At 47.9% G+C, this 15,800-nt stretch overlaps 1 protein-coding gene across 1 annotated transcript; it reads left to right on the top strand.

The window, feature by feature from the left end:
- The first annotated feature begins 3,376 nt into the window (after positions 1 to 3,376).
- On the top strand, positions 3,377 to 8,297 carry LOC117310220 (melanoma-associated antigen B4-like). The gene is made up of 2 exons (XM_033849324.2): positions 3,377 to 3,424; positions 7,205 to 8,297. The coding sequence occupies exon 2, from the start codon at positions 7,263 to 7,265 to the stop codon at positions 8,295 to 8,297; it is 1,035 nt and encodes a 344-aa protein (XP_033705215.1). The 5' UTR covers positions 3,377 to 3,424; positions 7,205 to 7,262.
- Positions 8,298 to 15,800: the final 7,503 nt, after the last annotated feature.

Here is a 15,800-nt window from a genome sequence, read left to right as displayed (position 1 = left end):
TGTTTTATTCCTTTTAGTCTTTCTTTGTAAAATTGAAGTATATATACCTGGATTCGGTTAGCTTATTTAAGAATGTGGGAGAAGTGAAATCACAGTATTTTGCCTTCTTGCACACGTGCTCTTTTTTTTTAATTTGTTAATTTTTAGCTGCGTTGGGTCTTGGTTGCTGCAAGGGCTTTCTTTAGTTGCGGAGAGTGGGTCTACTCTTCATTGTGGTGCGTGGGCTCCTCACTGCGGTGGCTTCTCTTGTTGCAGAGCACGGGCTCTAGGCACGTGGGCTTCAGTAGTTGTGGCACGTGGGCTTCAGCAGTTGTGGCTCGCGGGTTCTAGAGCACAGGCTCAGTAGTTGTGGCGCACGGGCTTAGTTGCTCCGCGGTATGTGGGATCTTCCCGGACCAGGGCTCGAACCCGTGTCCCCTGCATTGGCAGGCGGATTCTTAACCACTGTGCCACCAGGGAAGCCCTGATCTTTAATTGTTCAAATATCAATTTAGCGTCTGCTCTTCAGAAGGCTTTTGGATGGTACTGGGGATGCTAAGAAACATAGACCCAACCCCTGCCTGTAGAATTCTAGAGTCTAAGAGCAGCATTCATAGAAAGCAGCTGGTGAACGAAGATCTAAAGGCCCAATAAAAATCAGGGGTAAGAAGTGGGGGTTGAGGGGTTCCTCATGAGGAGTCTAGTGTAAATGTCCTGATGCAAGGCACTTTGAGACTTTAGGACAATATAAAAGTCCTGCAGTGGGAGATAATTTTTAAGTTAGGCCGTATCGTGAGCCAGCCAGTGAGGCTGTGGAAACACTGAACAGGGGCCAGGCCCTCAGATGGTGGGTCTCAGAGTTGAGAGACTTAAGCCTGGAATGGAAAACTGCCCTTAACAGTTACTTTGAAACCATGAGTAAACCAGAGAAAAATCTCCACCCGGGGCAGGGATGGAACGTGCCCCATGCTCCTGTCCCAGTGCAGGTGAACACAGTGCAAAACCTAGGTGTTTTATGCACATCATCTCCAAGGAGTGTCTTTGAAATAAAGGTGACAGTAGTCTGAAACTGGAAACTCAGAAGCCAGTGGGCTGATACTCTTTGCTGGGGGACAAGGAGTCAGAGCCCATTCTATTAAAAGGGCATTCGCATTCAGTTTTGTTTTTTTTTTTTGGTTGTAATTCCGCAAAGTCAACGAGAGGTGTAGATTTTCGGTGACGGTAAAATTAATGACGATAGGGGTTGTTTAGTTTAGATGAAAGGGCAGCTTGGAAGGAAGAAAGAGTTAGTCTTGGAAGCAAATTCTAGAATATTTGAATTTCATTCAGTTGGAAGGAAAATATAATTTTCATATTTGATTTATTGGGGAAATTAAAGATTCTTTGTAAACAGCATTTTGGACTGATTTGGTGTTCCATGTCCTAGAATGCCACATATTCTCTGATATCTCCTGGATTTAAAAATTCCTTCAGGGTGGGTGGTATCGTCTGCAGCCAAAATAATCATAATCATGGTAAAAACAGACATTGTGTAACGTCTCAATGTGGTCCAGGCGCTGTGCCAGGTGTTTTACATACATTACCCGCATGCCACTAGCCCTGCAAAATAGGGCTTAACAAAGCCACTTCACCTGAGGCTCACAGAGCTTGGTGATGGACCTGAGTTCACACAGCTAATAGGTCACATGGCTGGGACTGGACCTCTGGTCTGAATTTGTCTAGAGCTCGCGCCATTCCACTCCTCCCAGCCTGAGGCTGATCATGAGTCAGTTAATTCACTGTCTTCTACCACTTCGAAATGTATCTTGAGTGATGAAAAGAAGGACTCTGTGACCAAAACACTGGATTGGAATACATACCCACAGCAGTACAAATACGGAAATAAACAAGAGATATGAATAAAGGAGAGAAAGAGATAATGCTCGGTAACAATATGATCATCTGCATGTGCAAAATCAGATACCCTCAAATGATCAGGGGCTTACAAGATTATCTGGCTCTATCCTTCTATGTAGAAAGTAAATATTTTAGAACTGCCCTAAGTCTGGCTGGTGAAGAGAAGGAATATATCAGCTTTTTTTCTCTGACAGCGTAACATCTGTCCTGAGGTCCTTAATTTGTGCTGCATTTTCCTAATCTTACATCACTTTCGGGACAGAGACCCATTTTCTCCCGAGATTTGCAATACGGTAACTGGTCAAATGTTTGTAGGAATATGCGTTTCCCAGGAAGCCTTTAATCAAGAGACAGAAGCTGATATAAGAACCCCCATGAATGAGGACCGAGGAGACGATCACCCCTGATCGTCTGATAACTCCTGATAGGAGTTATCCAAAGACTAAGGAGAGTGACCTCAGTTCCGTAGAAGGAGGAGTGCCAGGCTTTGTTAGATGTAGTGAGCACGTTGAGTGAGGAATCATGGAAGGACCCAGCCAGAACAGTGAGGTCCAATAGAGTTGCATCCCTGCTGCCTGTTCTTGGAGGCCCCAATGGACTATGGTCATATGAGGATCACCCTGACTTTCAACTTGGAATTCTTAGGAGAGTAGGACCTTGATGTAAGACAAGCAGCTTCAGGAAAGCAGAGAGTGGAGTTACAGGATTGATCATGTGTCAAGGTGAGGATCTGAATGTGGACTAAGGGTAGCACGCACAGCATAAAAGGAGGCCCCGGAAAAATCTCTGATGCTGTCATCCCCGGGAAGCTCTGGCCATAGATGTCAGGTTGATTTCAGCCTGGAAAGTCTCAGTGAGGTGAGGGTCTCTGTCTAATGGGGTTGGCCTCAGTTTTGCAGAGAGAGAGATAGAGACCTGAGCCCTAACAAGAATTCATGTGACGATGCTGAGTGTTATGAGGGGACCCCCAAAAGCAGAGGGGGCCAAATAGAATTCTGTACAGTTCTTAGCCCTGGGAGACCCAGAAGAGCTACTGCTGAGTCATCCCCTCATTCCACCCGAGTGATCTCAGGGAGGGAAGGGCCTCATCTAGCAGGATCAGACTCCAGTTCTGCAGAGGGGGACGTCTTGGCCATAACCAGAGTCAAGATGAGGACCCTCAGTGCTAATGAGGGGGTCTCTCCCCCAAGGAGGGAGGCTCACAGGGTGGCGCCCGTCTTGTCAGGCAGAGATGGTCGAAGCAGCGCCCTGACTTCCCCCCACTAGGGCCTCGGGGAGGTGAGGGCTTGGTTCGGAGGCTGGAGGACCCGGGACCATAGAGGGCGGGGTCCCGGGCTCTGATAGACGGCACCAGCAGGACGCAGGGACCGCTGACCCCTGAACAGTGGGCGTTCCCGCAGAGTCCCGCCCCTGCCGTCAGCCCTCGGAGACCCCACGCAGCGCCGGATGCGGCTCCCCCGGATTTCCGCTTCGGAAGCGAGGAGCCCGAGCGGGAGCCGCGGCGTTTGTTCGTCCGAGCGTGGGTTTTCGGGACTCGTCCGGAGCCACGGTGAGGCCCTGAATGTAGCCTGAAGGGACCTTCCCTCCCCTCTCCCCACTTAAGAAAGGTAACACCCCGCCTCCCGCCCCTGCCTGCCATCAGCAGCGTGGGACCCTGATCTGACGTATATGCCAGAGGAGTTGCCGTCTGGAGGGCCTCAGAGAGTGGAGGGCCTTTGTCTACAGGGGCCGGCTTCTTAGGCAAAGGGTGTAGTCTTGTCCCCAGCAGGTGGAAAGTGGGACCTTCAGAGCTGACGAGGGTCCCTCCTTCCGAAAGGCGTGACTGCACGGGGCCCCCTCCCGCCTTCACTCGCGCGATGCCCTAGAGTAATTCAGGCTGAGAGAACCCCTCATTTCTGCCTGGGGTGGGAAGTGGGGTTGGGGGCTAGGGGACATTCGGGTAGAGAAAGGCCTTTATGGAAAGGGGGCAGGACTTCCCTGGCGGTCCAGTGGTTAAGACTCCTCGCTTCCACTGCAGCGGGCGCACCTTCGATCCCTGGTGGGGGAACAAAGATCCCACATGCCACATGGTGCGGCCAAAAAGAAAGGGCGGGGGCGTGGACCAAGAGGGTGTTCTGTACGCTAAGTGAAATAAGTCAGACAGAGAAAAACAAATACTGTATGATTTCACTTACATGTGGAAGCTGAAACACAAAACAAATGAACAAACAACAGAACAGAAACAGTTATGGATACAGAGAGCAAAAGTGGTTGGGGGAAGAGAGAAATTAAGTGAGGACAATTAAGAGATACAAACTACCAGTTACGAAGTAAATGCGTAAAGGGTGTGAAATGTAAAACAAGAGGTAGTTGGATGGATGGATGGATGGATGGATGGATGGATAGATAGATAGATAGATAAGGCAACCCCATTAAGCTTAGGGAGGAGACTTGGCCCTAAAAGAAGCAGAGGTAGGACCATCAGTGTTAGTAAGCAGACCTCTCGTGAAAACAGGGAACTGCACAAATCAGCAGCCCTGCTCTCACACCTGGGAGTCCCCAGATAAGGTAGCCGGGATGTGGAGCCCCCGACTTCTCTTCTAGCTACTCAAGGAGGTGAGAGCTGCGGTCTGAGGCATGTAGATTCGGGTCAGTGGAGGGAGGAATCCCAAACCCTACCCGGACTGGACGCCAGAGTCCTGAATGAGGACTGAGGGAGCCACCAACTCCAGAACAGTGGGGTCGGAGAGTCCCACCCTTCCTGTTACCAGGCGTAGCCGAGCCCCAGATCAGCTTTGGCAGAATGAGGCTCACTCTGACTGTAAGCTCAGGTCCCAGGAAGATGAGGACCTTTTCTGACGGTCATGGGCTCACGTCAGCAGAGGGCAAAGTCCCAGGCAGGGTGCAGAGTCAAGGTGAAGATCCTGAGTGAGGAAATGGAGACTGCTCCATACACAGTGGAGAGAGCTGCATCTCATGCCGCCCCTGCCGTTAGCCCCGGGAGGCCCAGGGCAGAGCTGGCAGGCTCAGGTGCCCCCTAACTTCTGCCTGTGGGGTCTGAGGGAGATGAGGGCCTTGCTTTAAGGGCTGGCTTCCCGGTTCAGCAGAAGAAGGGGAGTCCCAGGCCATGATCGATGTCAAGGCACAAATTCTATGTGAGGAATGAGAACCGACTCCCCCAGAACAGAGGACACCCCACAAAGTGCCACGTCTGCCTTCACCCTGGAGAGCCAGGTTTAGAGCTCTCAGGCTGAATTGCCCTCTCAGTTTCTCCAAGGGTGGTCTCAGGGACGTCAGGGTTTGGGTCTAATGGGAGAGGCCTCATTCAACATAGGGAAGAAGCCTGGTTCCTAACGAGAGTCAAGGTGGTAACACTGAGTGAACATGAGGGAGCCCCACCCAGAAAGAAGTGAACCACATAGAATCTCATCCCTACTCTCAGACCTGGGAGGGAGACTCAGGCATGGTGACCTGATGAATATCACTCATGTTTTCCCGGACCATGGCAGGGAGGTGAGGAACCTCCTTGATGGGAGTATGGGCTCAGGTGAGCAGCCGGAGGATTTCCAGGTAATGCCAGGATCCAAGGAGAGGACCCTGAGAATTGAGGGGACCACGTACACCACAATAGTGAGGGCCACAGAATCTCTTCCTGCCTGTCTGCATTGCAAGTCCACACACAGTTGTAGCTAGAGAGACAAGAAAATTTTCTTTCTAGCGGGTCTCGGGGAGTTGGGGGCCTTAGTATGAGGGGATAGACGTCAAGTCAAGACACAGAGGATGTCCAAGTCCTGCTGTGCGTCAGGGTGAGGACACTGAGGGATGATGTAGATGCAGACCCACCCAAAGCAGTGGGGGCCCACAAACTCCCACCCCCCTCAGCCCTGGGAAACCCCAGGTAGAGGTAGCCTGATGTGTCACCCCTCACTTCGGGCCCCAGGGACCCAGGCAGAGGTGGGCCTTGATCTGAGGCCAGAAGACTCAGGTGGGCTGAGGGAGGAGCGTAGATGCCGTCTGAGTGAGGGTGAAAGAGGCCAACGATGCCGCAACAGTGGGGTCCCGTGGAGTCCAGCCCCTGCTACCAACCCAGGGAGGGCATGGACGGGGATGACTGGCAGTGGCTCACCCTTTCTTTCATCTTGGGGCTCTCAGGAAGGTGAGAATCTTAATGTAATGCAAGCGAACTCAGATCAGCGGAGGGAGGATTTCTGGGATTTGCCAGGACTCACGGAGAAGATGCTGAGGACTGTGGGGGGAAGTCCACCCCGTGTCAGCGGGGACCGCGCAGAGTCCCTTTCCATTGTCGTTCCTAGAGGTGCCCCCGGGCACAGATGTGAGGCAGAAGTGCCCATCAGTTCCCCACTCGGAACTCACAGGGAAGTCAGCATCTTGGTGTGATGGGTCAGCAGAGGGAGGAACCGTAGACCCTCCCCTGAGTGAGAAATGGGGACCGTGAGGGAGGACCACACGTTATAGGGCCTCAGCCTGCCTGCTGCAGTTTTCAGCCTCTGGAGACTAGGGGCGCTGTGACCAGATAAGGCCATCCTCACTTCCACTGTTCGGTCTCAGGGAGTTGTGGGCAGTACTGTGAGGAAATGTCCTCAAGTCAAGAGAGAAAGGAGCCCCCAGATCCTCCCAGGAGACCCAGTGGGGACTGTGAATGACGACTGAAGGTAGCACACCCCCCTTCCACCGAATCAAAGGCATAATAAAGAGTCCTGCCCAGGCCTCTGCTCAGCCCTTGAAGGCCCAGAGCATGGTTGTCAGGCAGAGGCTCCTCATTTCTTTGTATCATTTCTAAGGGAGACGAGATCCTTCGTCTGAAGGTGCCACACCAGGGGCAGCAGGAGGGGTCCCAGACCCTTGGTGTCGACAAGATGAGGACGCTGAATGGTTGAGGACCAACGAGTTCAGGACAGAGCAGGCCCCACACAACTCTCAGCGCTGTGCACCCCGACAGTGTCCATGACTCAGTTCCTTCTCGTGGGCCCCAGGGAGCTTTGAGGTGTCACCTTTAGAGCAGCACAGGAAAGAGGTCCCGGCCCTACCAAGAGTCGATGTGACAATCCTGTTTGTGAACGAAAGGGACCCTTGGAACCCAGAGAGGGCCTACCCTACCAGGATCTGTGGTCACCGCCATCAGCCACAGGCAGGGCTGGCAGGCTGTAGCCTGAGGCTCACTCACTCTCGCTTCTTACACTGGGTTCTCAGGGGACAGGCTGACCAAGAACAAGAGCCTAGTGGTTCCTAGAGCAGTGCCCTCAAGGAAACGTGCAGAGCGGCCTTCTTCAAGTCAGGGTGGGACCTCCCTGCTGAAGGTGCTCACACCCTCTCACCTTCCCTCCTCCAGGTTCCAGCATCACCTGCTCTCCTGCCCACTCCCCCGCTTGCTGTCCCTGCCCATAGTCATGCCTCGGGGGCAGAAGAGTAAGCTCCGTGCCCGCGAGAAGCGCCACCAGGCCCGGAGGGAGACCCAGAATCACGGGGGTGCTCAGGCCACTGCAGCACAGAGAGAAGAGTCGCCCTCGTGCCCCTCTTCTCCTTCTCGGGGTACTCCCCCGAGCTCCCCTGCTGCTGGCACTCGCCAGGAGCCTCAGGGAGCCCCAGCCACTAGCTCTCGTGCTGCAGGGGTTTCAGGCCCAGGATCTGATGTGCGCGCCAAGGGCCCGGTTCAAGCAAGGAAAAGTTCCTCCCACGCCTCAGCCTCTGGTGAGAGCTTTCAGAGAGATCCTCTGATCAAGAAGGTGGGAATGTTGATAGAATTCCTGCTGGAGAAGTATACAGTGGAAGAGCCCATTATAAAGGCAGACTTGCTGAAGCTTGTGAACAAAAGGTACAAGAGGAAGTTCCCTGAGATCCTCAGGAGAGCTGCTGAGTGCGTTCAGCTGGTCTTTGGTCTTGAGTTGAAGGAAGTGAAGCCGGGTGGTGATTCCTATGCCCTTGTCAGCAAGCTACATGTCAGTGATGATGGGCGTCAGAGCAGTGGCGGGCGGTTTCGGAAGAATGGGCTTCTGATGATTGTCCTCGGTGTGATCTTCTTGAATGGCGACTGCGCCTCTGAGGAGGAGATCTGGGAATTCCTTAATGGTTTGGGTGTTTATGTTGGAAGGTGTCACATAATCTTTGGGGAGCCCAGGAAGCTTATCACAGAAGATCTGGTGCAGGAAAAGTACCTGGTGTATCGTCAGGTGTGCGACAGCGATCTCCCGTGCTATGAGCTCCTGTGGGGCCGGAGAGCCCACGCTGAAACCAGCAAGATGAAAGTCCTGGAATTTATGGCCAAGGTGGCTGGTACCGTCCCCAGTGCCTTACCAGATCTCTATGAGGAGGCTCTGAAAGATGAGGAAGAGAGAGCCCGAGCCCGAGCCGCAGCCAGGGCTGGTACTCGAGTCAAGGCCAGTGCGCCTTCCAAGGTCATGTGTAGCAGTTCCTACCACCCTTAGTGAGGTCTGAGGCAGCTTCTTCACTTTGTGTTTGACCAACGCTGCCAACCTTTTCAGTAGTGAGAGGCTAAGCTGGGGCTGGAAAGATCATAATATATATCTTCTTTGTGTTCCTGTTTTACACTAGTATCTTTCAAATGTTGTTTCTTTCACTAGAATGTTTCTTTAGATTCAGAATCCAAGTTTATAAATGACATGGATCACATATTTGTTGTTGTTTATCAGGTTTAAGCGTAAGAGTTTAGGTACTGTGTAGTACCATGTGAAAACTCCTTGCATCTTTCTGGGGTTCTGGACTGAGATAATATGGCTTTGGAATAGGAATTTTCTCGGAAATGTGAAAGAATGCTGTGGTTTTAAAATGGATGAAAGCAAAGTAAAGTTTAGTCAAATTTTGGTTTGTCTTATTCACCTTTGTCTTTCTCTTTGTAAAATTCAAAGATATACACCTAGATGTCCTTAGCTTATTCAAGAATGCCGACAAAATTAGATAGTAATAAGTTACATTCCTCACTCAGTGCCTCATTGATTCCCATCTGTAATTGAGCATCTGCTCTTTGGAAGGTTCTGTGCTGGTAGTGATGATGCTAAGATAAAAAAGACCCTGCACTTGCCTGTAGATGTTGAGAGTATAAGAGCAGCTATTATATAAGGAAGGTGGTGTGATGGAAAAACCCAGTGAGGATGGTGGGGAGAGAGTCCAGATGAGAGCAGTGAAGTATAAATTCTCTTAGCCAGAACACTTTGAGGTTTGGTTATTTTGCAAATCCTTCCTTGGGAGGTAATTTTAAGTTGGCTGCATGGTGGGCTAGATGAGGCTGTGATAATGGTGAGCAGGGGTCCAGTGCTTTTGCCCCGGTGCAGGTGAACACGGTGCCCAAACAAACCAGGTGTTTTATGCAGATTGTCTCTTTTGTGGTGGGATGCTGAGAAGCCCCTGTGCTGGCACTCTGTGCCCTGGGCTGGAGGAGCCCCAGCCCGCTCCATTGAGGAGTTATCGGGTTTTTTTAATTGGAGTATAATTGCTTTACAATGTTGTGTTTCTGCTGTGCAACGAAGTGAATCATCTACACGTATACATATATCCCCTCCCTGCTGCACTTCCCCCCACCCATCTAGGTGGTCACAGAGCACCAAGCTGAGCTCCCTGTGCTGTACAGCAGGTTCCCACTAGCTGTCTATTTGGCACATGGTAGTGTACATAGGTCAATCCTAATCTCCCACTTCATCCCACCCCCCCCTTCCCCCGTGTCCACATGTCCGTTCTCTATGTCTGCGTCTCTGTTCCTGCCCTGCAAAGAGGTTCAACTGTACCAGTTATCTAGATTCCACATATATGCGTTAATATATGAGATTTGTTTGTCTTGAGTGTAATCTGGCAGAACTCCTAAATGGGCCCAGACTTTGGTGGTGATGAAACACATGAAAATCGGTTGGGGGGACGGGTTTGGGAGGCAGGGGAATTATTGGTCCTTGACACAAATTCTATAAGGTTTGATTTGCATCCTGGTGGAACCCCCGCCTCCACAAATGAAACAACATATTCTCTGCTAGGGAAAATGTACTCAGGGTTACTTGCTAAGGAGCACTTTGGTTAATTCAGCTTTCTTTGTCCTAGAGGCCCGCATAGTCTCTGACATCTCCTGGATAAAATGAAAAATTCCTAGAGATGAGGGTATCTCTAGGACAGAGAAGACCAGTCTCTTCTGGTATGAAAATAAGCATCAGAATAACTGCCATGCATGAAAGACCCAGACATCGCCAGCCACTGTGCCAGGTGCTTTACATATATCACATATGTTCCGACAGTTCTATAAGATGAGGCTTATCAAACCCACTTGGCAGACAAAGAACTTGCAGTATTCTCCGGACTGGTAAAGTGACAGAACCGGGAGTACAGCCCGGTCTGAATTCCTCCAGAGCCCATACTGTTCCACTCCTCCCAGCCTGAGGCAGCCCTTCTGTCTCTTAATCCATTTCTCCTCTCACTGCTCCGTGACGTCTCTCAGGCAATAAGAAAGAGGAACTTGTAGCCAAAATATTAAAAGCAGGCCTAAAGAAGGAAGGTGAACATGAGAATCAGACACCATTTGGGGATTGTCTGTGGGCTTCATTTACCTAGGATCCTCCTGCCCCTCGCCGCAGGCTTCCCTGAGAGCTGATTGCCCTGGTCCCGGCACGGGGGTCCAGTCCCAGCACTTTGCGGCATCACAGCACCCTGCCCCTGGGTCTTCCCCAGTGTGCCCTCGTGTCCAGACTGGAAGCTGACCTGCTGGCCAGCTCTTCTCTGCATCTTCCTCTGGAGGCTGCACTCAGCTCCCGGAGGAACGGACAGCCCATATGCCCTGCCCTCCCCTGACTCGGAGCATCCCGACTCCCCGCAGATCCCGTTCGTCACCGTGGACCCCTGGGACAGCAGCTGCCCTTTCCATGTATCTGTTCACTTCAGACAGTGACGTTTACACACCTCCTCATCCCCACTGGGTGCCTCCACCACATTCTCGGTGTTTGCAAGCCTGCTGGTGACGAGATTCTGATTTGGTATGGACTCTACAGGGCCTTGGCTTATAACCCCAAGGCTAGGGAGGCCTTGTTTGAAACAACGTGATATTTGCAGTAGGATTTTAATGAAGTGTCTTCTTTGAATCTGGCCACTGAATCCATACACTGATGAGTGAACTTAATTAAGGGGTCCAAAACCAAAGCCTTCTTCCTAAGTGGTAAAGGAGGAGGGACCAAGGAAATCACTGTGTAAACAAACATCTGCTGAGGCTGAATTCCTGAAAACTCATCTTGGAGTCCTTCTTGGAGGTGGAAAATGGTTCTTTGGCAGACATGCTAGCTTTGAATAACAAGGAAAAGTAATTCACCATCCTCCCAGTAATCCTTGTCTGTATCGGTCCCAGGGGAGATGCTGTTTGTTCAATATGCTTAATGGCACCTGTTCGGGTGTTCAGGTATGTTCAGTCAGGTGATGGGTGGCTATGATTTTGACCATGCAACCAGAAGTTAGGAGAAAATTCCCAGCCTACTGAGGTTACACAGGTTATTGCAATTGGCAATGCAGAAAGGTACTGGTGAAAGCCCTCTCTGCTGAGATGTACAGGGTACTTTTGGAAATTAGATGGAATCCTGTATTTGAAAACATGTCTTACATAGTATGCACAAGAAAAACTTGGTGAATTTCAGGGTAAATTTGGCCTTCTCAGAAACTCCTCCAACTAACTTAAGAGGGTTGTTGTCATAAGCAATTGCAGTAGTTGCTCTTTATTGAGCACACACTATACACCAGTTTATGGGAGACTGCAAACCTCATCCACATCCTGTCTTGCTCTCCTTGGGTTCCTGGGGAGACTATATTCCCAGTCCACTTGTAATTAGGAAGGGTCACCTCCAGACCAAGGCACGAGGGAGTCAGTATGGCACCTCTGTGCTTTCTCTTCCATTCAGCAGCAAACAGAGAGAGCCCGTGTTGAGGTGTGGAGCCACGCGACGTACATAGCCGGGATCTCGGAGTCATCTGTGAGCGGTGAGCCTCTGCCAACCTTCATCAGATTTTATGTGCACAAGAAACAGACTTTTGTTGTGTTAAGTCATTCAGATATCAGGTTTTCTCTGTTGCGTCAGTTAGCAGTTACTTAATCCGAGTGATACACAACTACTATTTCTTCTCTTAGGCTCATTTAAATGTTTTAATGACAGAGCTAATCATAGCATATATATTCTTCTTATAAAAACTTCTTACACACATAAATCACAATCTCCCCCCTTACAACATTGCTCGAAAATTCAGCCCCCTTTTCAAAAGTAACCACAATTAACTGTCTGGTGTGTGTCATTCTAAAGCTGATTTGAGGCTTCTTTGTACATAGATGTGCTACAAAAATATGTTGAATTTTTAAAAACACAGGGGCCACAGTGTACATATAGTTCTGTGACTTGCTCTTGTAACTTAATGGAAGTGAATGCAAGATCTTTCTGTGACAGCTTGTAAGACCCACCTCACGTTTTAAAACTGTCATCACCATTAGAAAAGGTCCCAGCCAGCCCTCTGGTCCTAAGCTACAGCGTGAAGTAGAGCCCCTCAGCCAACCTGTAGATCTGTGAGAACAAACAGTTGTTGTGTTAGGATGCTACGTTTTGTGGCTCTACATTGGGCAGTGGAAGTTTACTAATAAGTACATTAAGGGCTAGCAGTTCATATTTTAATTTTTTATGTTCTTTGTCTTCCACAGGGAGCACATACTATTCCTAAAAATATTTTTAAGGTTAAGAAAAATAAACTTCAAAAGGCATGGGAAATTCTAATTACAGACGTTAGGGAAGCCTTTAAAATGGGAAAAATAAGCAAATAATTTACAAAAGAAGAGTGAAGTGACGCATGATTATTTCTCCTACAGAAAGAAAACAAAAAGATTACCTATAGACTATTCTCTCTCCAGCTGGTGGATTGATAAAGAGAAATTTTATATCAGAGGATAAGTTCCTGATAGTTCATGAGTTTCAACATAGTTCTGGAGCACGTTTATCTCGCACCATCTAGAAAGGCGATATGTAGTACGTAAGAGCGTGAGATTCTGGAACCAGACACCTGGTCTTTCACTCCCAGCGCTACCATTTACTAGTTGTGTAATCTTGGGTAAATTCCGTAACCTCTTTGTGCCTCTTTTCTTATCTGTAAAATTGTGATGATAATAATACCTAACTATAAGATTATTTTGTGAATTAAGTGTAGGGCATTCAGCACGGTGCCCACGAATTCATAAGCGTTATATATGTGTTAACTATTATTTTATTATCAAAGCATTTTGCTGAGTTTTCATTGAAGGATTAATTGACATTTAATACAGGAAGAATATGGGCCCTATAGATAACCTTAACACTTAAAAACTACAATGTAGAAATACTAACCTCTGAGAGGGAATCTGTCACCTCTGTAGTCCCTAAAGCACTATCGGATGATTTCCATTAATATTAATTAGGTCAATAAAAAGTATTAATGTTTAAATACAAGCCATGGTTATCAGAAAAACTTATTAGCCTTAATACTTCACTCCCCATTTGTATAGGATAAATGAGGTAATTCAAAAGAGAGAGATTTTATGTTTTATCATTAGTAAATAGCTAAGCAGTGAAGAACTGAGGAACTCAGCTTTGACCACATCTTGGACTAAGTGAGATTTAAGGATTGTTTGGTATCCAAGGATACCTCTTAATGTAATTTCTATAAATCTGAGAAGAAAAGAGATTGTGATGATCTCATTAGAGAGTAATATGTGGAAGAAGGACCAGAATACGTTGGAAATGCTGCCTAATCAAAGCATTGTTTTCATGTATATTTTATAGTTTTTAAGTGATTTTTTTAGCTTAATGTTTTGTAGCTGGAACATTTTATGTCATAATTACTAGTCTCATCAGAGATTTCATTTTTATTTATACAAATATGTGGAATCTATGATTAGATGTGTGCATTTAGGCCAGTTGGACCTCCTTTATTTTACATCAATGTACTTTTGGAATTTGGAATTGTCCTTTTTCAAGTATAATGCATGTATATCTGGCACAGCTTCCTGCTTGACTCTATTGTTGTGCCTTATGTAAAATGACATTTAGTTTGCTTCTCATTGATTAGAATCAATAACATAAGTCATAATTATGTCCTGGAATAATATGCATTTCTAGTCTGGCTGCACTGTAGGTGGTGGGATATGGCCTGGCAAGCTAATCATCCTTTATCATTTCTTTCCACTTGGGAAAGGGCACCCAGAACGCTAAACAATCAACTTCGTAACTGAATATATAGGATAAAGTTGTTTATAAATTGGGGTGTCTTATACTAAGGGGAAATATTGAGACCACCCTTTTTGCAAAACATAAATGGAGAACTAAGGCAAAGATAATTCAATCAGAATTTATGTCATCACCTCAAGATTTCAAGCCAAACCACAAGACTAGTACACTGAAATGTGTATATGTGTTGTGATGTCAATGTCCAATTCAAGTTAACTCTACATTTTATTGATCTGATGAGCACATTTGTTTGCTAAAGCCAAAAGACAATGCAGGTTCCCTGTCAGACTGCTATGATTGAGAGACCCCCTAAATTGTTTGGACTTATTGGCTTAATTATTCCACATTTGGGAATCCACGGAAGGGTCTCTGTTCTGGAACACTGATGCATGTGAGACTGTTGTGACTGTTCTCTCCTTTGCAAAATATTCTACTGCCTTGGCTTCTGTATTAGTCAAGATAAGCTAGGTTATGTTAGAGTGTCAAATTAATCCTGAAATCTCAGTGTTTTACCACAACAAAGGTTTATTTCTCAACCACACTACATGTTCAATGGTTATGGGGGAGGGAGGGGCATTTGGGGGTTTTCTCTGGGGCTTACCTATTCACTGAGGCAGGGGAGAGTGGACAGAGAGTCTCTAAAGGGCTGTTCTTTCATTCAGCCAAACCCATCACTTCTTCTCCCATTTCATTGGCTGAAACCAGTCATAAATCCTCGGTTAGCCTCAAGGGGTCTGAAAAATGGAGTTTTCCATGTGCCTGAGAAGAAGGAATATAGAATTGGGTTTGGCGAGCACAGCACTGTCTGCTACAGTTTTTAAGACACTGCCCTGTCCTGGTTCTTCTGCCTCTCAATCTGTTTTTTCTCTGCCTCCTCAATGGACTTCTTTTCCGTCACCCCTTGGGGAACTGGTGCTCCCCAAGTTACCATATCCGGTCCACTATTTTTTTTCTCCCCACATCTATCCCCAGGTAACTTCATCCACTCCTCCAGTTCTAACTGCAAACTATCTGCTGCTAACTTCCAGATCTATTATCCCAAGCCCTGACCTACCCACAAAGCTTTAAACATAAATCCAACGATGACTGATTCAAGGATATCTCAAACTCAATGTGAAAAAAGATAAACACATGATTTTTTTTCCCAACCTCATTCGTCCTCTTCCTGTATTCTTTGTCCCAGTTAGTGGCAGCATCGTATTTCCAAGTCTAGATTCCTCCCTATCATTCCCACCTCTTAATTTTGTACGCCATCTTAGCTAGGCTGTGCTGCACAGTTGTTTAGTCAGTTATCAGTCTAGATGTCCACTGTAAGGTATTTTTTAGATGTGATTAATAGTTACATCTGTAGGCTTTGAGTAAAGCAGATTGCCACCCATAGTGTGACTGGGCCTCGTGCAATCAGTTGAGGGCCCCAAGAACAAGGACTGAGGTTTCCTGAAGGAATTCAGCCTCAAGAGTGCAACACAGGGACTTCCCTGGTGGTCCAGTGGCTAAGACTCCGTGCTCCCAATTCCGGGGGCCCCGGTTCGATCCCTGGTCAGGGAACTAGATCCCACATGCATGCTGCAACTAAGAGTTCCCATGCCGCGACTAAAGATCCCGCATGCCACAATGTGGACCCGGCGCAGCCAAAATAAATATATAAATATTAAAAAAAAAAAAAAAGACTGCAACACAGAAACCCTGCCTGAGTTTCCAGTATGCCTGCCC

The sequence above is a fragment of the Tursiops truncatus genome, chromosome X (assembly GCF_011762595.2).
Source record: "Tursiops truncatus isolate mTurTru1 chromosome X, mTurTru1.mat.Y, whole genome shotgun sequence".
Lineage (NCBI taxonomy): Eukaryota > Metazoa > Chordata > Mammalia > Artiodactyla > Delphinidae > Tursiops > Tursiops truncatus.
This window is presented reverse-complemented; position numbering and strand designations above follow the sequence as displayed.

Excerpts from the sequence above, each read along its gene's own strand:
- LOC117310220 (XM_033849324.2), top strand. The coding sequence starts at position 7,263 with ATGCCTCGGGGGCAGAAGAGTAAGCTCCGTGCCCGCGAGAAGCGCCAC.